The following is a 21,135-nucleotide window of genomic DNA, read 5'->3' as shown; positions in this document are numbered from 1 at the left end:
AGGAAACTTGCACGAGAGTCTCGGCTTTGACTTGGGGCTCAACCCTACGACGAGTGGAGCTGGGAAAGTTTCCTTGGAAATAGGTTTGCGCAGAGTGACTCACTGGGTGCCGCTATGGCACTAGGTTTTAGGGCTTGAGAGCTTGCACGATGGACACTACTTTGACCTGACCCGGTGCTAGGGGATAGTCACACGGTGACAGGTGGGGCTGAGCAAGATCAAGTGGAATGAAAATCTGAGAGCTTGCATGACGGACTCTCTTCGACCTGACCCGGTGCTATGAGAAAGTTACATAGCGACAGGCGGAGCCGGGCAAGATAAGGCATCAAGGAGGGCTTAGATTACAATCTTGTCTTCTCAAGCTCATCTCCCAGGCTTGCACCTACGAAAGGAGAGGATTGATAGTGACTCGGATGTAACCTGGTTAAAAGAGTAGCTTGACTAGTCCGTAGCCATTATGCAGAGCTTTCCCGGGTGGCGGACGTCTACGGCAAGAAAGGTAACATCGACGACAGGCTATCCAAGGGATCATATGAGATGCAAATGCGGAAGTAAGGGTTGGAATAGGTTTAGATGGCCCTAAGATATTTTTAGAAATTTCCCTAGGATTTTTAGAATTGAATTGGATGTAAAAGCAATTTTTCACGTACACGTAATAGGGTTTTTCTATTATATGAGAGCTAGATATTTTGGAAAAGGGTTTGAATGTGATGAACAATGGGTAAGGAAGGCATGGATAGGTTTAGTATATTTCCTAGTATTTTTGGTGAATCTTGGGGAATTTTTGGAATAGCGGAAGGGCTCTAAGTTAAGGATTTATGTACACTTATTGGGTGCACCTAGAAATTTTATAAAGGTTGACGCGAGGGGTGGGGGCCACCCGGCACACTGTGTTGTGTGCCGCACCCGTGGGCCGATGGACCACGGTGCCCAAGGGCATGCGTTCCACATAGATTGGGCGCGGGAACGCGGGACGGAAGAGGGGGGTGATGGAGGGGTGACGGCATCAATGGTCGGGTCTGGCTGGTAGTGAGAGAGGGAGGGACGAAGGGGCAATGGCAGCGGATGGTGTACCACTTCTCCTAAGAGGCGAGCAGCACCACCGCAACAGCATTGCCACCACCCCAGAACTCGCTAGATTTTTGCCGGATCGGCACTTTGTGTCGCCGCCGGGCTTGCAACCAACGTTAAAAGAGAGCGAACGACATGGCGAACTCACTCTAGGGGTCGGGTAGGTGAGGCAGGAACTAGAAGGGGTGTGGCCGTGGAGGGCTGGAGTTTGAGTCGGGCGTGGCGGCTCTAGGCAAAGGGCAAGGAGGGTGATGTCCCTTTTATAGGTGGGGAGAAGGCATACAGGACGGCTTCGCCGGGGATAAGGACGAGGTGGCTTCGTCGTGAAGGAAGGGGGAAAGAGGGACGCACGACGAGGGCAAAAGGCACAGCGGTAGGTGGCGGTGTGACAGTGTGGCCTGTCAGGGCGGGGATAAGGGTGAGTGAGAGGAGATAGCTTTCTTGGGGGTGAAGGCGGGCGAGGAGGAGGCACCGGTGTGGCAGCGCGTGGCGCGGCAAAGCAGGGCAGCGTGGTAGAGGATGTGGCGGCGGTCGAGAATTGCTTGTCGGGCGGCAACAGTGCTGGCGAGCGATCGCGTGGGCCGGCTCGTGCTGGGCCAGCGCGAGTGCGCATTGGGCCGGGTGAGGGGAGCTGTGCTGGGGTGGGCGCAAGAAAAGGCGGGGTAAGCCAGGCCAAAAGAAAGACCAGGTGGAAAGGGAGGTTGCGGCCCATTTGATATTTTCGATTGGTTTTCCATTTGTTTAAGGATAAGTTTGAATTCAATTTTGAAATGGATTTCAAATTTGAATTGAATTTGAGGTGTGGGCTTGGATTGGACATGGAAATGAGGCTTTTTGAAGAGGTTTGAAGTTTAAGATGTTTGAATTTATTTAGGATTGTATGGTGATTTCCTAAAGTTTGGAATGGAATTAATATTCAAATTAAATTTGAATAATAGTCCCAAGGTTTTAAAAAAAGGTCGTATTTTTAGGAATATTGTTTCTACGATTTTGGGGGTTTAGATTTAGGAAGAAATATCTTTGGGGCTTTTGAAAAAAAAGAGTTGGGATTATCTGCCAAAGACTTGGGATTGAATTTGAATGGAATTCAATTTTTGATAAGTTTTACATATGGAGGTTTAAAGGATTAATCATAGGTGGAATCAAGGATTTGAGTATCAGATTTGAATAATATTCAAAGGGATTTTAGCATAGGGTGTTGATGGAGTTAATACTTGAATAAAATTCAAATATTATCTCTAAGGTTTTTGGAAAATAATGGTATTATCGTGGAAACATTTTTAGGGTTGGAGGAAAAGGATTTAGGCTTACGTCTACGAAGGGTTACTAGAGCAACCAAATACAACACACCTTGGTATTTCGTGCAAGATTGATTTGTAAAAGGGTTTGAATATTTGGAAAAAAACAAAATATGTTTAGTTTAAAGAAAAATTCTGAAAAGTTCATATTTTTAAATGCTCTTAAAAGTAGGATGTTACACCATGTGTAATACATGCCTAACTCCAAGCCAACATGATATCTGGCAAGATACAACTGGGAATACAATGACGTGTATTTTCACCATTGCCGGATCATACGTTGTGTAAGGAAAATGGGACCATGAATCTGGCCACCAGAGCACTGGCGGAGCTAAGGGGGGCCATGCCCCCCCCCCCCCCCACCACCACCACCCCCAAGCTCCTAAATTTGTTAAAGAAATAGCTAATTTGACTACTTAAACATTCTATGCATGCTATTATCCTCTGGTATTGCCCCGCTCTCAATTTCTCCGCTAGCTCCGTCACTGCACCAAAGTGTTAGATTAGAACCCAACCTTATCCGAGAGAGAGAGAGCCATCGCCCGTATGACATGCCCTCACCGGCTGGTCGAATCGCCCCATCTCCGCCCTCATGCGGGTTCTGGACTTTCGGCCACCCGCTCGGGTGACGACGAGGAGGGAGGAGCCATGGTGGTGAGGTGGCGAGGGGAAGCTCCTGCTGCCTACAGGACTGATACGGGGAAGGCTTTTCTATTGTCCCATGGTTTGACGTTTTTTACATCATCTATAAGCTTCTAGGCATGTTTTAAAGTATCATGTCCTCCTTTGCTACGTCTTTGTAGTAGAGATCATATGCTGCATAAAAGATCACTCTAGTTGCCTTTTCCATGTCGGAGGAACTGATAAAAATGGTGAGAGCTAGTACAATAAAGGGCTTATAGCCCTGAAGCCCTCTTACATGGCACTTTTGCACATGTAGAAAAACAGAGACAAAAGAAAACGAAAAGAATGCCTTCTTGTGCAAGAACTCAGCTCTACACACCGTAGTAAGATAGACTACATGAGAAAAGAGAGATAGAGAGAAGGTAAATAAGGGCAATTGGAATGAGTTAACCCAACGTATTGATTGTCTTGAAAATTACCTTTATATGACATGGCAGGAGCAAAAAGTGGGTTCTATTATTACGACCTTACATGTGTACAAGTACAAAGTAAACATGCATTAATTAAAGAAATGCATGCGCAATTACCTGTCCTATATATATATATATATAGAAATTTTAGAATGATTGGAAAAAATAAGATCCGTCCATCTCGAGAAATCTAACGGTAAAAACAAAGGAAGTACCTATAAGTACCTAAAGAGAAGTACCAAATTGGTGGGACTAACTATCAAAAATAGTCCTTAAATTTATTTTTTTAATTGTTTTTCCGATCAGACGGTGGAAATAAAGGAAGTACCAACAAGTACCGATGGTTACTTTTGAATCACTATAAAAAAGCTCATCCTATAATATCTCCTTCCATCATCATGTAGGTAAACGATCACATAAACAATTTATTAATACGAAGAAAAACAGGTAATAAAGAGGGAAAAGAATAGTGCTCGGCCGTGATATTGTGAGGGTTCTTATTTCTTGATGAACCACTTGAGACTTGAGAATCGTCAGAATTCGTGCAGAACATATGCCTTCTGCTTGGGTATTGATACAATATTTGGGTATCTTATTGGTCATTGTGCGTGTACTAGTTATAGAACGGTTGCAGATGATAGTTCAAAGTTTCAAGCAAAAACATTACGTGATGATAGACCAAGTAGGGCGTAGTGCAAGCTGAATAACATACTGTCTTGCGTGTTGATTTGAGATTATTCAGCAACTTGCGCTTGCAAGAATTTGCATGTTATGTTTTTGAGTTCTGAACCTCTGGAAGAGCTTATCTGATGCTGGAACTTAAGAAACAACACTAAGGATCCTGTGATGGTGAATGAGTACGTGAGACCAACTGACTAAGCTACTTGTGGAATCCAAAGTGAAAACCGCATTACCACACGAAGTGATAAGGTCACTTTGCTGCTTAAGTGGTAAACGGTAAATTCTCAAGAAAGTACCAATTATCTGCGGGTCTAAATTTACAATCGAAGGTGCAGGTTCACCACAAACTCCACCAGCAACAGCATGCCACCAAGGCGCAGGTGAATTCCCCTGAACGTTGCAATGCAGTCATACTGTCAGAACATTCAGGAATTTCAGATTGCCGTCATCACATTTGCCAAAGAATGCAGAATCGAGGAGGCGGGTCTCACTTGGGCGGCAATCCATCCTCTGATTCCCTCCTCTTCTCACCCAACACTCCATCCCTTGTCTCCTCTGCTTCTTCACTCTTCCTCATCACCGGCACTCCATCCTCTCCCTCCCTCTTAATTTCCTTGTACATATTCACCCTGAGGCAGCTGGGGCACGACGACGACAGCGAGCGAGGCGCCTCCCACCTCCGACGGGTGCGTGACAACATGGGGGGAGAGCAATCCCGTGAGTCCTCCTCGCAGTCGCAGGGGTGGCAATTGGAAGAGGTGAGCAGAGTGGCTCGGGAGCTCTCAAACCAGGTCACCACGCTGGAGCGCAGGGTGCAGGACCTGGAGCGCAAGAACACCGAGCTGTCCGGTGACAAGGGTAAGCTGGAGAAGAACCTGGAGGAGAAGACGAAGGCCGCTCATGTGCTCTCAAACCAGGTCTCCACGATGAAGCACAGGTTGCAGGAGCTGGAGCGCAGAAACGCCGAGCAATGCAATGAGCTAGTGCAGCAATTGGAGGACACGAGGAAGGCTGGTTTGGTGTTCATGGACGCTGCGGGTTTATACCAGGAAGTAGCAGAGCGGCAGATTAAGGCGAAGGTGGAGGAACTGGATGACACCAGGAAGGCGGGCCTGATGTTCATGAGCGCTGCGGATTCATACGAAGAAGTTGCAGAGAAGCAAATTAAGGCAAGGGAGATGGAATTGGGGGACACGAGGAAGGCAGCCGTGTTATTCATGGATGCCGCTGATGCTTACCAAGAAGAAGCGGAGAAGCAAGTTAAGGCAAAGGCGGAGGAATTGGAGGATACCAGGAAGGCAGGTCTTGTGTTTATGGATGCTGCCGATATGTACCAAGAAGAAGCGGAGAAACAAATCAAAGCAAAGGTTGAGGAATTGGAGGGAACAAGGAAAGCAGTTCTAGTGTTCATGGATGCCGCAGATGCTTACCAAGAAGAAGCGGAGAAGCAAATTAAGGCAAAGGTGGAGGAATTGAAGGTGCTACGAGCCCAGAATGTGGAGATGGATGAGAGGGTACAATCTTTGGAGCTGGAGCTCGAGATTGCTCTAGCCAAGAATCGAGAATTGGAGGCTGGTGTCATTGTGAAGAAGATGGAATATGATTTGGTGAAGGTTGAAAATGATAAGCTTGGGACAGAGGTTTTGACGGTAGAACAAAAATATGTCCTATCTGAAGCAGAGGTTGAGAGGCTCAAGATGGAAGAGATAATGGAGGCAGTTTTGAAAGAATTTGATGCTGAGAAGGCAGAAATCATAAAGGTGCCAGAGGACCTCAAGACAAATGGTGAAAATGAAAAAGCTTTCATAGGTTTTTGTAATAGAGCAACAACATAGCCTCTTTGAAGTAGAGGTTGAGAGGCTCAAAATGGAACTGGGTGCATTGGTGGGGAAGGAGGCAGTTGCGGATGCATTTGATGTTCAGAAGGAAGAAAACATGAAGGAATCCAATGACCTCAAGAGGAAAGTGGAAGTCTATGCCATTAAAGATTTTGTGAGGGGTGAAAATGATAAGCTTAGGTTAGAGGTTTTGACAACTGAACAATAACATGGCACATCTAAGACAGAGGTTGAGAGGCTCAAAATGGATGCATTGGAATAGGCAAAGGAGTTACTTGGCAACAGAATTTCATAGTGAGAAGGATTAAAACGTGAAGAGATTACAGGACCTCAAGAGGAATCCTAGCCTATCTCAAAAAGAAGGAACTCCAAACCATCAAGGATTTGGTGAAATGATGTGAAATTTTTATCATAGAAAACACCAAGAGAAGGTTGAAGCATGCAAGCTGAAGTAAAAAATGGAGGCACTTGAAAATTATGATGATGTAAAGGACGGTGAGATTGGGAAACTGATGGCAAAATATTGGATGGAAAAGAGGGGGTGGCAAGGCAAGGACATTGTGCTACTACATCTCGCAGTGGCATTTGGAGCTAATTTGTCATCGCAAGGAAATTATTTATCATGTGAATCTAAAAATAATTAGATTGTGAAGAAGTATTAGTATGTAATAAGATCAGTTGGTTATATGCAATAAAATGGAACTTCCGCTTCCTTTGTGATATGTGATGTGTTCTTGTTGTGTTCATTTGGATGCATTTTTGTGATGCCCCATGTATTCAACACTTCAGTAAAAAAAGTGACATCTTAAGGATCGTTACTCAACATAGCTATGCACCCTTAAATAATGGTCGTAATTAGATGATGCAACAGAAAAATAGTTATGTAATGCAAGGTAGTTACAAATTTACATTGTTCATATGTTTGACCTTTATTACATCATCTCTACGTTACGTTGCAAGCATATTTCCACATATGGCATGATTTTGTTCGTTTCTATGCCTTTTTTATGGATCATATTCCATGGTCATAAGATCATCAAGCTGCATTATCCCTGAAACATGAGCAAATGACAAGATTGAGAACAAGCGCTCTGTTACTTTTTGTAGGGCACATTAGTGCAAACTTCATAACAGTTTTCCAAATAATTATTCAAACTATATGCATATTTTTAGTGTACAAATGTTGTAGCAATAGATTTTTATTTCACAAATCTTTTTAGTATGATTTCAATTTTTGAAGCAGTTGATGCTAAAGTTAAGAGAAATTGATACTCGACTAAGTGTATTTCTAAAGATTTATTTCCAAATCCTAATATGCCTTATAAAAAGAAACTAAGGGAGTACAATAAAAGACTTATAGCCCTCTTACATTGCACAATGAGAGGGGGGGCATTATAAGAGACAATTCAATCTATTGGCTATATTTAGTCTTGTCTTTAGATGGCATGGCCTTAAAGGTAATAGTGGGTTATATTGTTAAAGCTTGATATGAACACAAAATACGCAATAAGAATTTATTAAAGAAATGCACGCACAATTATCTTTATATCCTATAACATCTATCATCATGTAGGTAAGTGCATACAGAAACATGTTTCTTATAATACACAAAGAAAACAGGTAACAACGATGGGAAAATAGAGCCTGGGCATTATGTTGTGAGGGTTCTTGTTTCCTAAAGCACCACTTGAGAAAGTGCAGAATGTGTGTTTTTAGTGTCGTTTTTGACCTGCTTGGATGTTGGTATAAGATTCAGGTGTGTCCTGGTTATTATGTAGGTACCCTTTTTGTACGGAAACAGGTGTAGTTGGCATGTAGTGTTTATACGTATATTGGTCGGCTAGTTGGTTTGAGATCATTAATAACTTTACCTGCAGGAATTTGCATGTATTCTGTTTGAGTTCTGAACCTCCGTAAGAGCTTACCTGATTTTAGAATTGATGAGAAACAAAGGATGTTGTGATGGTAAGATGAGTGACCAAAACCATGTTACCACGAAGCGGCAAGATCACTTTTTGTGGTTTCACCTCCAAGATTGTACTGCTGCATAGCCTCTAATATGTTCAAACTTCAAAGAGTGTTTAAAGGAAATAGCTGCACCAATGTATCCCTAGCAATGTCTGACAGGAGTTGGCTGGTAGCACAAAGTGCTTCAGTTTCAGAGATGCAGGATTCTCCTAACATGAGAATGAACTGGAGCCTCATACAGTAAACTCAGTCTTTCCTTTCCAAATTCACTTTGCCAAACCAAGCAATTCGGATACGATTCACCCAAAGCGAATGTTAGCTCCACCAACAAATGCAGATTAAACGATCCAAACAATAGCCTGTTCTGTTATACAAGGAAACATTCAAATGAAAATGAAAATAACCAAATTCAGCAGGCTCACCGAAACCACATGCCCCAACTGAAAGTCTGAAACCAGCATCAGCATAGATCACCAAAGCAGGTAAATTCCTCTGAAAATTACAACACATTCAGAATGGAAACATTCAGGAAATCCATACACAAATGGAGCATCCGCAGGACACAGATTCGGGATTCACATTCAAGAATCATAGCAAGCAACATAACCGACCATTTCATCCATCCCAAGATTGATTGATAGATACAGCAAACTTTCATCCATCCATCACAAACTTCCCCTGATAAACCACCATTGCAAAACCTAACCTAACCTAGATAGACAAGATACTGGAAGTACTACTATTCCTACTGACGAACCAAGAAGCCAAAACAGCGGCTCCGATTGAAGTTGGGTTTCCGACCGGAGGAGTCATCCGCCGTCTAGAACTCCTGGGAGGCAGATCCGATGTCGGCCTTGCCCTTGCCGCCGGCCTTCTTGGGCAGCAGCGTCTGGTGGATGTTTGGCAGCACCCCTCCGGCGGCGATGGTGACGGCCCCCAGCAGCTTGCTGAGCTCCTCGTCGTTGCGCACGGCGAGCTGGATGTGGCGCGGCACGATCCGGTTCTTCTTGTTGTCGCGCGCCGCGTTGCCGGCGAGCTCCAGCACCTGCGAAATGGCAAGAAAACCGGATCCATCAGAAACAGCAGTCCCTACGGATCCACCGAGGAAGGGCGGGGGAACAGTAACGAGGAGAGAGATGGGGAATGGGGGGAGGGAGGAATGGAGTGAGGGAGAAGACGTACCTCGGCGGCGAGGTACTCTAGGACGGCGGAGAGGTAGACGGGGGCTCCCCCGCCGACGCGCTCGGCGTACTTGCCCGTCTTGAGGTAGCGCGCGACGCGGCCGACGGGGAACTGCAGGCCGGCCTTGGACGACCGCGACACCGCCTTGGTGCCCTTGGGCTTGCCCCTGCCGCCGCTGGAACTCATCTTCTCCTCCCTTCCTTGCGAGGGTCCTCCGAGGATCGAGGTAGGCCTTCGAGATCGCCGGAATCGATGCGGTGGGGACGTGGGGAATGCGGGATGGAGAAGTGGGAGGTGGCGGAGGCGGCGAGGCGGGGTTATGTAGGGGCCGCGGCGGCGCGCGATTGGCGGAGGCGGGGGGGAGCGGATCGCTGACGTGGACGGGGCGTCGGATCGGGCAGCGTGCGCGCGGGGCTGGACGGCCAGGATTTCTTGGCGCGCACGAGCGGCGGGGGAGCGGAAAACTTTTTGGGCGGGTTCGGGTTGGCGCGGCGGGAGGGGGAGGGAGGGAGGCCGGAATTCGGGGGAGCGCTTTGGTTTTTTTTTTTTTTAGGGGGGGGGGGGGGGGGGGGGGGGGGGGAGCGCTTTGGTTTGCGCGGCAATTAGAGCGCGCGTAATATTTGTTTGTTTGGGGAATTGGGGGGGGGCACGCGCGAGCTGGGCTAGGCCTGCTTTTCCGCAGTGGGTCAGCTTGACAGTTTGTGTAAGTGGAAGTTAATGGGCTGGATCCCAGTTGCCGCTGCCACGGCCCGTATGGGTTGGGTTTCCACTTTCCATCTCAACATTTGTTTTATCTCTTTCTTTCTTTCTTTTTTGCTCCAAGCATTATTGTTCTTTGTGTTCCTACATGATTTTTTACAAGGTCCACAATTTTCTCATGGGAGTGATTTGGGCTAATACAGGTTTTATTGCCAATATATCCATATCAACTCCACCAAGGCGCCAAATGTGCTTCCACATGATGGACACCACATATGTACGAGTGAGATGCAACAAAAGAAAAGGAGAAAAAAACAAATCACCCAAAATTACATGTATTAATGGCTACCGTTCCCCTGCAACCGACGAGCCAAAAACTACGCGAACACTGAACGCATCACCTGCTTCCAGCAAGGTACGTAGTACGCGTGGGATCAGGTATTGACGGCCCTGCAGTTCCGGCGGATCTCCCCTTGCTCGCCGGTGAGCACGCCGACGCGGCCCATCTTGCGGACGGCGTTCCTGAATTCCTGGAGGAAGTACCCCTGCTTCGTGAGGCGGTGGATCATCCCGGCGGCGCGGCGGTCGGTGAGCAGCGCGGCGTCGGAGGTGAACAGGCCCCGCCCCAGCTTGAGGTTGACGAAGTAGTGCGCGTCGAACCGGGCGGGGCTGCCGGGGTCCATGGCCACCGCGGTGGCGTTGTTGGACGCGGCCGCGGGCGCCGGCCCGCACCGCGCCCGCAGCTGCGCCGCGTACGCCGCGTTCAGCGTCGGGTCGGCGCCGCCGGAGTTGGGGCCGGAGCCGGAGGAGAGCCGCGCCGCGAAGGTGTTGCAGTGGGCGACGCCGATCGTGTGCGCGCCTGCAAGTACACAATACTAAGGGCCTGTTTGATACACACTCATAATTTTTAAAGTCACTTTTAGTCCACTTTTAGGACTTGTGCATCCAAACATATCTCGTAAAAGTGCATTCATAATGTTTAGGAGTGCTCTTTTCATTAGGAGGACCAAACCATCATAATGGATCATTTTTCTCCTAAAAGTGGTCCCCAACCCATCATTTACCCCTCTTGCCCCTCCCCTTCTCTCTCCACGGCGCTAGAAACGGAGCAGGGGTGGAGTAATTAGGGGTACAAAAGTCATTTTCCCTCTAATATCCTAAAGATTATGATTCCATCCAAACAGTCCACTTATAGATTTTAGGACTACTAATTTCTAGCTCCTAAACTTTATGAGTGTCCTAAAGTTTATGAGGGTGTATCCAAACAGGCCCTAAGCTGAAGTCATCTTGCTTTATTCCAGGCAAATTTTCTTTACCTCGGTTAACAGTAATAAGCAAGTAATTTGGCTGCCGAACAGGATGGTAAAACGTTGCGTCAGCTATATATGATAGGCGTCTCGGTACAGCAAGTGCAGGGGATTAATTGAAGGCTACCTGCGACTGCGAGCGAGTGCGTCCAGCAAGTACAAGATGGTTGATGACACGGAGCATGTTGCGGTAGCTTGAGACCGCGCACAGGTTTCTTTGGTTGAGGTCTTGGCAAACCTGCCTGAACCAGGCAGCAATCTCAGGCGTTCGATTTCGAGCGCCTGGAGCTGGATCGAGCTGCCTGGCAGCTCCGCTCAGGCTGAAACCAAACAGGCCTACACTAACTGGATTCGGTGGTGGTTCGGCCGCTGTTTCGTGCAATCCAACCACTGCATACCGGCAGGTGCGGCCAAACATTGGCACTACAGCGATGCCAGGTACAATCTGGGATCTCACAATCTGTACTAATACAAGTAGGTGAGGGGGATCTAGTTCATCGTGCGGTCGAGTCATCTCTTGAGTTATTTTTTTGCAAACTGTAGGGATTAGTTTTTTTAAAAAAAAGAATTGAACTGGTGTGCACATACATTGTGGAGGCCCCCTTGGTTGTTATATGTGGTGCTTACTATTGTGGATATGCATGCATGTCCTGTCGTAGCCTCAATCAAATCAGCATATTGGAGACATGAACAATAGCTAGCTAGCTCAGGCCTCAGCAGTGAACCCCCAATAATCCATCCCTTGGTAGCACGGCAGGGCAGTGCAGCCAGCTGCTATGATAGACGGATAATGCCTGGGCAAGAACGGGCACGGATGGATGGATGTTAGTTAGGAGTGGCGGCCACTAGCATCTGTTGGCAGTTAGTTACCGGCCGTTTGACAGGTTGCAGGGAGAGGTTAGAGATTCCGAGTGATATCCATTCTCCAACCACCGCTGGTAGTGTGCACTGGTAGTACAGATATAAAGCAGGCCCAGCTAGCCGTCTCCTTTGGTACGTTGCTAAACTTGCTACTGGTTGGTATAGTGATGGTGATGATGATCCCATGCACGATGAGGCAATTCTAGCCGTTCCAATGATCCTCTTCAGTGGTGGCTACAGTCTGTAGAGCTTAGCTTCAATTCTTCTTTGATTATTTCGAGCATGGCACATGACAAGCATATAGTGTAGCGCTGGTATATTACAATTAGATCCACGCACAACATTACTTTGTACTCCCTCCGTTCCCAATTGTAAGTCGTTTTGGCTTTTATATTCATAAATACTATTATGCCTTTAGACATGCATGCACTATATCTAGATGCATAATAAAGTTTATGAATCTAGAAAAGTCAAAACGACCTACAATTTGAAACAAAGGGAGTATATACATAAGTTTTGATTAAAAGTTGTTTCCTAGCTAGCACTCAACTTTGGGAGATGTTTATATACCAGTATTACTCTTAGTGTAGTTAATTAAGCAGGGTCTGACGAGGCAATCACTAACTTATCACCTTTTGTAGAAATTAATCAAGGAGCAGGCTCGAGTTTGCTTTTGACCTGAATGGATAATATAGCTTCTTCTTCCGTCCAGTTTTCATAACACATGGCCTGCATGCATGATGCATTATTTGATTGCTACTAGTACTACTACTCCTTTTAGATGCGTGATTTTAGTACTAATAATACATGCTAAAAGCAGATAGGATTGTGGCCCTATCTTTCTATGATTAGCTAATAGCTAGAGAGAAACCCCCAAACGGTGCGGTTACAGGAACTTGTTTGATAGACGGAACGAACTTTATTTTCTATTTCGTTCCATACACTCAGCAAATTAGCTAAAGATTCCCATCTTGTGACAACAAGTTCATTGAAATCCAACTGCCATGCATATAGCTTTGCAATAGTACTGCGTGATTTTGTCGGATGCCAATGAAATGGTTCGAGAGAATGATGTGACCACCTGGTCTAAACACACTTATAATCCACCATCCTAATTATATACTAGAACTAGAATAATCCAGCATCCATGGGAGAGTAGCGTAGAGAGTGTAGACTATTGCTCCCTTCGTCCCAAATTACAATTTGTTTTGATTTTTCTAGATACATTACTTTTGTTATGTATCTTGATATTAATATACATCTAGGTGTATATCAAAAGTTATGTATTTAGAAAAGTCAAAACGAATAATAATTTGGGACGGAAGGAGTAGCTGGTAGCGACTGTGAGGTAGCTAGCTTATCAAGAACGGACGGCCACGGGTTGCATCAGAGCGCAGGAGCGGCGGGCGGCCGGCCGGTTCGTCCACCGACACGCATCACGAGCCGCATGCCCGTGGTACTGGTTGTGCGCGTGGTGGTTGCCCCGTCCTTGTCGCGGCCGCGCGCCAACACTCCGCGGCCTCATGGCAATGCCATGGCATTGGCATCCCACCTGGAGTGGACGCAAGCAATAGCAAAGCTGCGTAGCTATCACCAGCGCACATCACCCCCTACACTACACATGCGTGCGCGTGCGTGCATGGTCTCTCCACGCACTCCCTCTCCATCAGCAGCAGCCGTCGCGTCGTCGTCCGGCCGGGCGGTCGGCCGCCGTCGCCGTCGCGGCGCATGTGCTCGTGCTCTCGCGGCCGCGACCGGCCATCCCCTCTACTACTATGCAGTGCCGACCACTCATCCGCTCATATGCATGTGTCTGCTGTGTACTGATGATCATTTCTCTCTTTTTTTTATCATCAACATTTTAATGCGATCCGTGCCAAGTGCCGTCGTCGACACGCGCGTACGGCACGGCGCGGCAAAGCAACTGCAGAGTTTGGCATCTTGTGCGTCGTCGAACTCCGGGCCGCCACTGGTGTGTGTGCATAGGTATGAGGCTATGAGCAGAGCGTGCCTGATCACCTACACTGTGACGCACCTGAGAGGATGACGAGGTCCTTGACGTCGAGTCCCTTGGCGCCGAAGTTGGCCTCGAGGGCGGTGAAGTTGTCCGACGGCGAGGGGAGGCCCGCCAGCGCCTCCGACGCGCGCGACGCCACGCCGTCCCGCCGCCCCAGCTGCACGTCCCACAGGTCCCGCCCGAACTGCAGCGACACGGCGTCCCGGGCAGCCAGCGCCACGATGTCCGCGCACGACACCGTGCCGGGGCACACCGCCTCCAGCACCGCCTTCGCCGTGTCGATCACGTCGTACCCGCCTAGCGACGCGTTCGGCGCCGCGTCCTTCTCCGCCGCGCCGCCGACCGCCGCCGAGTCGAGCAGCACCGACGCGTCGCAGCCCTGCAGGGCAGCCGATTTCGTTAGTTATTAGATGGGTGAATGCTTCGTCAGCTCATCCTCCGTCGGAGACGACGACGGTCGCTAGCTGCTTAGTTACCCTGACGAAGCAGTCGTGGAAGAAGAGGCGGAGGAGCTTGGCGGGGAGCGCGGCGGGGTCGGCGGCGACGCGGGCCGCCACGATGTCGCGCACCACGGCCTCCGCCGCCGGGCAGCTGTGGCGGTAGAAGTGCGCCTTCAGCAGCGCGCCGTCGCAGCCGGCGCCAGCGAGCAGCACCAGCGTCGCCGCAAAGAGCGCGGCCGACGACACCGACGGCATCCACGATGACGACGTCGTCGGCCTCATCATGCTGCTGCAGCTCCGAGCCGTATCGACGGCGACTTGTGAGCCGTGACGTGAGTGAGACACACTGAGGGGGATAGTGAGTGGATGTGTGGAGTGATGGAATGGAAGCCTAGTAGGTTATATAACTGCGTTGAGGGCGATTTGTTAGCGCCAGGATCAGTCAGTCCACGTGTACTAGGCATTAATTAATTGATTAATCAACGGGGCCACACGCACGGCCGGCCCAAAACATGTTATATACTGTATGAATTAAGAAAAGTCATGGCATCTATAATTCTATTTTTCATTAATGATTTTTTTGCGGGTATTTTTTCATCAATGATTAAAACAACTTGTTTCGATTAACAATAATCCGAACCTCGTACAGCAATTTCCAACATGTTCAAACATCAAAATGTTTTTTAAATGAAAATTGTTTATTTTTCAGCAAAGCTACAATGTACCCCTATTCAATGTGAACATTAAGAGCCATCGCATTAGGAAAACAACAAGCGAGAGAGGAAGCTCTATTGGTGACCTGTCTAGAGATTAGGAAATAAGAAGGCACAGTAACAAAGTTGTTCATGGACTTGCTCAACGAGTTATCATGAGTAGTTTTAAGGGAACAGGCTAAGGTGTTTTTCCTAGTTTATTTACTACACTTTTTATTTGCAAAGGCATTAAAACGCTCCTTTTTCTGCCAGAAAATGTATCCAATTGAGGAACAACGAAGAGGGGACCCAAAAAAAAATCAGCATTAACATTATTTATCAGGATTAACACAAAGGTAACGACCGAATGAATTTTTCAAATACGAAATGCTTACCATCAAATCAATCTATACGTGTAGTTTTCTAAAATAACAAAAAAAACTTATAGCCATGCGTTTAATTTCGAAATGATTTCTATGATTCCACCAAAACTGGTGCCTTGCACCAGATTTATGCAAGATCATCACGAGCCTATGTAGGTGCGTACTGTTTGGTGTGCACACAAATGTGCAGCCAAATTAGCCCTCCACCTTATTACACGAACTATTTAATAAAACGCAATGAGAGAGAACAAAAAAAAAAAAGATGCTCTGCTCTCGGATTTGAGCGAGTGAGCTAGAGAGATACGGTTGGCCCAACCGCATAAACACACAAATGTTGAGCGCGCCCCCCCCCCCCCCCCCCCCCCCCTCTCTCTCTCTCTCTGAATGCCAAGCTGAAAAGATTGGCAAGGCGAGTATTCATTTACCTACCAACAATGATTAAGGTACCTAATTAAGGTCATCTTATTAGTTTGGTTATTAGCTATAGCGCCCTCTAATTGTGTCAACCACCACTAGAATGCAACGAACAATCTTGCCATGGAAATGACAATATCTTGCAGCATATTAGCTAGGAACATAGTAATATTTTCATATATCTTTTTTAAAAAGAAAAAAGTTGTATGGACTGTAAGCACCACTCACTTCGTTCTAAATTATTGGTCAATTTAACTTGGTTGTATAAAAAAATTACCTAACTTTAACTAAATTTATAAGGAAAAAAGTAACAAGAAAAATCAAAGTAGATGCGTTTATATATTTTTTGAACATAGACAATACGGTACAGTGTAGTATTTGGATGTGTACACAAGCTGCGTTTATATTGATAGTGTTAGTTTGGTACGTGGAATTTATTTTTTTTATAACGAATTTGGTCAAAGTCATAGAAAATTGAACTTAGGACGATCAATTATTTGTTTGAGATGGAGTGAGTAGTTAACGAGATAGCTAGCTAACTTTGACTGCACGGTGCTCGCCTAGGTTCAGGACGACGACACGTCTCGCGTCCAGTATGTTTACGAGCGGAGGCAGGTCAGTATCGATCCGTGCGGCCGCGCATGCACCGTTCGTTAGCTGATGAATCCATGCATCCATAGTATAATTGAAGGTGATTCTTTTAGGTTGCAACCGGTACTGCTATATCGATACTGAAGGGTCCTGGATACTAAAGGGGTATTAAAAAATTAAAAAAAAGAAATCCGCTGATCGGATCCCCGCCGCACCCCGCCGACGTCCGCCCAAGCGCTGCAGCCCCAACCACACAGCACCTGAGCCCACACTGAAGAGAGAGAGCCACCCTTCCGACTTCTCACTGCCCGCCGTCCTTCCTCCTATCGACCGAGCCTAGTCCCAGCCCTCATCCCCGCCGCCTCGCCTCCCCCAGTGACCCCCTGCCGGCCCCGTCGCCCGGCTGCCCGCCCTCACGACGCGCTCTGCTAGCCCCCTCGCGTTGTCGGCCGCCCTCGCCCAAAGAGAGAGAAAGAGAGAGAGGTGAGCTCACGCACCTCGTCCTGCCGCGCCGCCACCCTTAGATCCTGCTGCCCCCCGCCACGCCTCCACGCTCTCCCACCGCGCCGGCCTACAGATCCCGCTGCTTCACGCGCCATCGCCCGCTACTACTCCACGCGCTGTCGCCCACTGCAGTTCCCCACGCGCGTCGCCCGCTGTAGCGCCTCTGCGCTCCCCCACCGTCGTGTTGTCGCCTCACCTCGCCCCACCGCTGCTCCTCACCGGTGTCGCAGTGAGGGGCGTGTGGAGGGGAGAGGGGAGGGGTAGCCGTGAGGGGAGGGAGTGGCACGCCTGGAAGAACGGGAGGAAGAGAAGCGAGGCCGCCGTGAGGGGAGAAGGGAGAGAGGAGGGAGGCGTGCGGATAAGACGGTGAGGAGGGGACGCGTGCGGTGGATTTCAATCTAGTGAAGTCCAAATTAGTATCAGGTGGAGGCTTCACCTAGTACTAAAGGTTGCACATTAGTACCGGGTGAAGCCTCCACCCGGTACTAAAGGCCCTCGGGCACATTAGTACCGGATGGAGGCTTTAACCGGTACTAATATGCAACCTTTAGTACCGGGTGAAAGCTCCACCCGGTACTAAAAGGGTTCATGGGGGCCTCGTCAGGGACTAGCCGTTAGGCTCGGCACTAATGCTCACATTAGCACCTGGTACTAAAGGGTTCACGGGGATCTCATTGTGAACTAGTTATTAGACCCGGTACTAATGCTCACATTAGTACTGAGGTAAAATGCAACCGGTACTAAATCTTAGGCTGAATACATAGTTTTCTGGTAGTGCTTGGATAGGAAGAACTGAACCATCCTCTGAATCGTCGTCACTGAAGGCCGATGGATTATTAGCGTTCAGAACGGATTGCGCATCGCGTTCTCACACACACGGTGGCTTCCGCAGCTGGTGGTAGTCGGTAGACCGTAGCCATCGTTCCCTCTGTCGTGTTGGACCACTTAATTATAAAGTTCCTGTTGAAGTTCCTATATATACGGCTCAAACAAGTTCTTGTAACCGTACCGTTTGGGGGTTTCTCTCTAGCTATTAGCTAATCGTAGAAAGATAGGGCCACAATTTATACATCACTCCAATACAAACAATCCTCTCTGCTTTTAGCATATATTATTAGTACTAAAATCACGCATCTAAAAGGAGTAGTAGTACTAGTAGCAATCAAATAATGCATGATGCATGCAAGCCATGTGTCATGAAAACTGGACGGAAGAAGAAGCTATATTATCCATTCAGGTCAAAAGCAAACTTGAGCCTGCTCCTTGATTAATTTCTACAAAAGGTGATAGGTTAGTGATTGCCTCGTCAGACCCTGCCTAGTATTTGCACACAACACCCTGACGAGTAATTAACTACTAAGAGTAATACTGGTATATAAACATCTCCCAAAGTTGAGTGCTAGCTAGGAAACAACTTTTAATCAAAACTTATGTATATACTCTCTCCGTTCCAAATTGCAGGTCGTTTTGACTTTTCTAGATTCATAAATATAGTGCATGCATGTTAATAGTATTTATGAACTAAAAAACCAAAACGACCTACAATTTGGAACGTAGGGAGTACAGAGTGATGAAATAATGGGCTTGGCCCATTGCAATTTCAGAAATTCCAAATAAATCTCAAAAGCCCATGTGGGTATGAGCAAGTGGTCGAAGTGATGCAAACCTTTAATCCCACATTGCTAGTGGAGGAGAAGGATGACCAACATAAATATGGAGGTTGTCTCCACTCCTCCAAGCTATGTGCGTGGGGAGAGAAGGAAGGCTCGACACGCGCACTCGCTCGCCACACCACACCTCGCCTCGCGGGGCGGGCGAAGGGCGTAGGCATGCGACACTTGCGTGAATCGGCCTCTAGCCTTGCGATAGCGTGGTTTCCTTTTGCCGTTTTATTTTTTTAGTTACTTGGTCTTCAAGTTAGGGAAATATATGGAAGCCTAATCGGTTTAGATCACGATCGTGACTTGAGATTGTGGGTTCTCCTATATATACGACCTATTGGCCTCTATTGAAAACACATCTAATCGAACTAGAGTTTTTGCCTCTTCTCCCTGTTGCGCCGCCCCCGTAGTCTACTCCATCTCGAGCGCCGGCGTGCACCGGAAAAATGGAAGAGCAGGTCTCCAGAACCTCTTGCTCTTGTGATCCTGCACCGGGAGCAAATAAGGTTTTTAGGAAGCGCTCCGCGCGACTGCTCAGGATCTTCACCACGGCTCGTCTTCCATCCAAGTTCGGCGTTGCGGCGTGCCATCATCTTCGACGTCATCTGCTACGCTCCGTCTGCAACACCGTCGTCGTTCCGTCAGCACCACTTGTCATCGCAGCTGAGTACGTACACCGTGATCCGATCTGCTATTTCAGCATACTTTCTGAGATTATGTTGGTGTGTTTGATGTTGGCTAGTATGTTAGAGATTTGCACGCTAGGTTTTGTTCTTATCATGGTAAATCTAGTTCGGAATTTGTCTAATTTTCCAACACAAAGTAATGTTGTGCATGGACCTAATTGTAATATACCAGCGCTACACTATATGCTTGTCGCATGCCATGCTCGAAATATTTACGCGCTATACATATATGGTATATGAACATATATGATGTAAAGCAAACTCGAGCCTGCACGGTGCTCGCCTAGGTTCAGGACGACGACACGACTCGCGTCCAGTATGTTTACGAGCGGAGGCAGGTCAGTATCGATCCGTGCGGCCGTGCATGCACCGTACGTTCGTTAGCTGATGGATCCATGCATCCATAATAAAATTGAAGGTGATTCCTCGTCCTCGAGATCGAGACAAACCAAACGTCAGTACTAGTGCTACAGCTACAGCATCATCACACAGCACAGTGATCGACCCTTGGACAGGAAGAACTGAACCATCATCTGAATCGTCGTCACTGAAGGCCGATGGATCATTAGCGTTCAGAACGGATTGCGCATCGCGTTCGCACACACACGGTGGCTTCCGCAGCTGGTGGCAGTCGGTAGACCGTAGCCATCGAAGAGTATATACAAGGCAATGGCACCGTACCACGCAGTGTCAAAAACCAAGCCTCTTACAGCCGGGGGAAAGATGCTACTAGAAACTACCGTCATCTGGTACTAAATTGTAGGTCATATCCCATTTTGATACGTTTAAATTTGTAAATTTTATTATGTTAATGTAAAAATTATGAATTTAAAAAAGTCAGAACGGTATACAATTTGAAATGGAGGAAGTACCGGTGAGATGATGGCATGCCAAATTATGTTCACCTTACGAGACGGCACGAGCGAGTAGAATTACAGAGAGAAACCGAAAGGATTAAGCAAAGTACTTGCTGGTTGATGTGCCAAGGGCAAATGATCAGACAAGATACGCATCATGGGCCAGCGGCAGCGGCAGCTAGTGATAGGCCTCATGCTCTGCAACTGACAAAACATGTACAGTACAGGCACTCTGCATCGCAGCCGGTCGACGATCGATAGAGCTCCCATCGTGTCACATTCAGAGCCGCTCGAGCTGCTCGGTGTACACGTCGCGCGGCTGCGGCACCCGCTCGTGCGGCAGCGGTTTCGCGCCCTTCGACTCCACCGCCGCCGCCTGCTCGGCCTCCCGCCTCGCCGTGCTCCGGCTGGCGCCGTCGCCTCCGCCCTCCACGCGCTCCGCCGTCGCGGCGAGGACGACGCGGATCCTTGCTACTTGCCTTCGCCTGCGCATCCATGGTGATGGTGTATACTGGTGGTGGTCGAGTTCGAGTCGATCACTCGTCGTCGTCGTCGTGTTCGTCTGCCGACGCGAGAGCGTGGGCGGTGGCCGTTGTTAGCACTAATCCTTACTTGCACATGCGTTACGTTTGTTTAGGCCTTGGTGCGTGTGTGCATGCGTGTTGTTCGTCAAGTGCATGCGTGTGTGTAGTGTAGGCAGGTTAGCTGCTGTGGCGTTAGACTTGGAAGCACCGGGCATGGCTCGCGGTTCATGCGCGTGAGGGAGTGGCTCACGTTCCAGGCATGCCGGGTCGCGAGGGGCTCTTGCGGATCGTGCGCGAGGGCCGCAGGAGGCAGTTGCTCAGGTGCCGAGACTATAAATGGGTCCTGTAATCGCTGCTCGGTGGTCGA

General features: G+C 48.0%; 3 protein-coding genes across 3 annotated transcripts; 1 reads left to right on the top strand and 2 right to left on the bottom strand.

The window, feature by feature from the left end:
• The first annotated feature begins 4,632 nt into the window (after positions 1-4,632).
• Positions 4,633-6,683, top strand: LOC117849977 (uncharacterized). The gene has a single exon (XM_034731740.2). It carries the CDS (start codon positions 4,843-4,845, stop codon positions 5,977-5,979), a length of 1,137 nt encoding a protein of 378 aa, XP_034587631.1. The 5' UTR covers positions 4,633-4,842; the 3' UTR covers positions 5,980-6,683.
• A 1,858-nt stretch (positions 6,684-8,541) lies between these two features.
• Positions 8,542-9,420, bottom strand: LOC117849979 (probable histone H2AXb). The gene is made up of 2 exons (XM_034731742.2): positions 9,133-9,420; positions 8,542-8,995 (listed from the first exon to the last, which is right to left on the bottom strand). The coding sequence occupies exons 1-2, from the start codon at positions 9,316-9,318 to the stop codon at positions 8,771-8,773; spliced, it is 411 nt and encodes a 136-aa protein (XP_034587633.1). The 5' UTR covers positions 9,319-9,420; the 3' UTR covers positions 8,542-8,770.
• A 599-nt stretch (positions 9,421-10,019) lies between these two features.
• On the bottom strand, positions 10,020-14,831 carry LOC117849978 (peroxidase 24). Its single transcript, XM_034731741.2, has 3 exons — positions 14,493-14,831; positions 14,035-14,395; positions 10,020-10,690 (listed from the first exon to the last, which is right to left on the bottom strand). The coding sequence occupies exons 1-3, from the start codon at positions 14,739-14,741 to the stop codon at positions 10,266-10,268; spliced, it is 1,035 nt and encodes a 344-aa protein (XP_034587632.1). The 5' UTR covers positions 14,742-14,831; the 3' UTR covers positions 10,020-10,265.
• Positions 14,832-21,135: the final 6,304 nt, after the last annotated feature.

The sequence above is a fragment of the Setaria viridis genome, chromosome 3 (genome assembly GCF_005286985.2).
Source record: "Setaria viridis chromosome 3, Setaria_viridis_v4.0, whole genome shotgun sequence".
Classification (NCBI taxonomy): domain Eukaryota; kingdom Viridiplantae; phylum Streptophyta; class Magnoliopsida; order Poales; family Poaceae; genus Setaria; species Setaria viridis.
Note: the sequence above shows the minus strand (reverse complement) of the source record. Positions and strands in the feature narration are given on the sequence as shown.

What these genes read in the sequence shown, in the direction of transcription:
- LOC117849977 (XM_034731740.2), top strand. Translation starts at nt 4,843, where the DNA reads ATGGGGGGAGAGCAATCCCGTGAGTCCTCCTCGCAGTCGCAGGGGTGG.
- LOC117849979 (XM_034731742.2), bottom strand. Translation starts at nt 9,318, where the DNA reads ATGAGTTCCAGCGGCGGCAGGGGCAAGCCCAAGGGCACCAAGGCGGTG. An exon ending in TAGAGTACCTCGCCGCCGAG is followed by an intron (nt 8,996 to 9,132) that starts GTACGTCTTCTC and finishes GCCATTTCGCAG; the next exon opens with GTGCTGGAGCTCGCCGGCAA.
- LOC117849978 (XM_034731741.2), bottom strand. Translation starts at nt 14,741, where the DNA reads ATGATGAGGCCGACGACGTCGTCATCGTGGATGCCGTCGGTGTCGTCG. An exon ending in TCCACGACTGCTTCGTCAGG is followed by an intron (nt 14,396 to 14,492) that starts GTAACTAAGCAG and finishes GCTGCCCTGCAG; the next exon opens with GGCTGCGACGCGTCGGTGCT. An exon ending in GGACCTCGTCATCCTCTCAG is followed by an intron (nt 10,691 to 14,034) that starts GTGCGTCACAGT and finishes GTGTACTTGCAG; the next exon opens with GCGCGCACACGATCGGCGTC.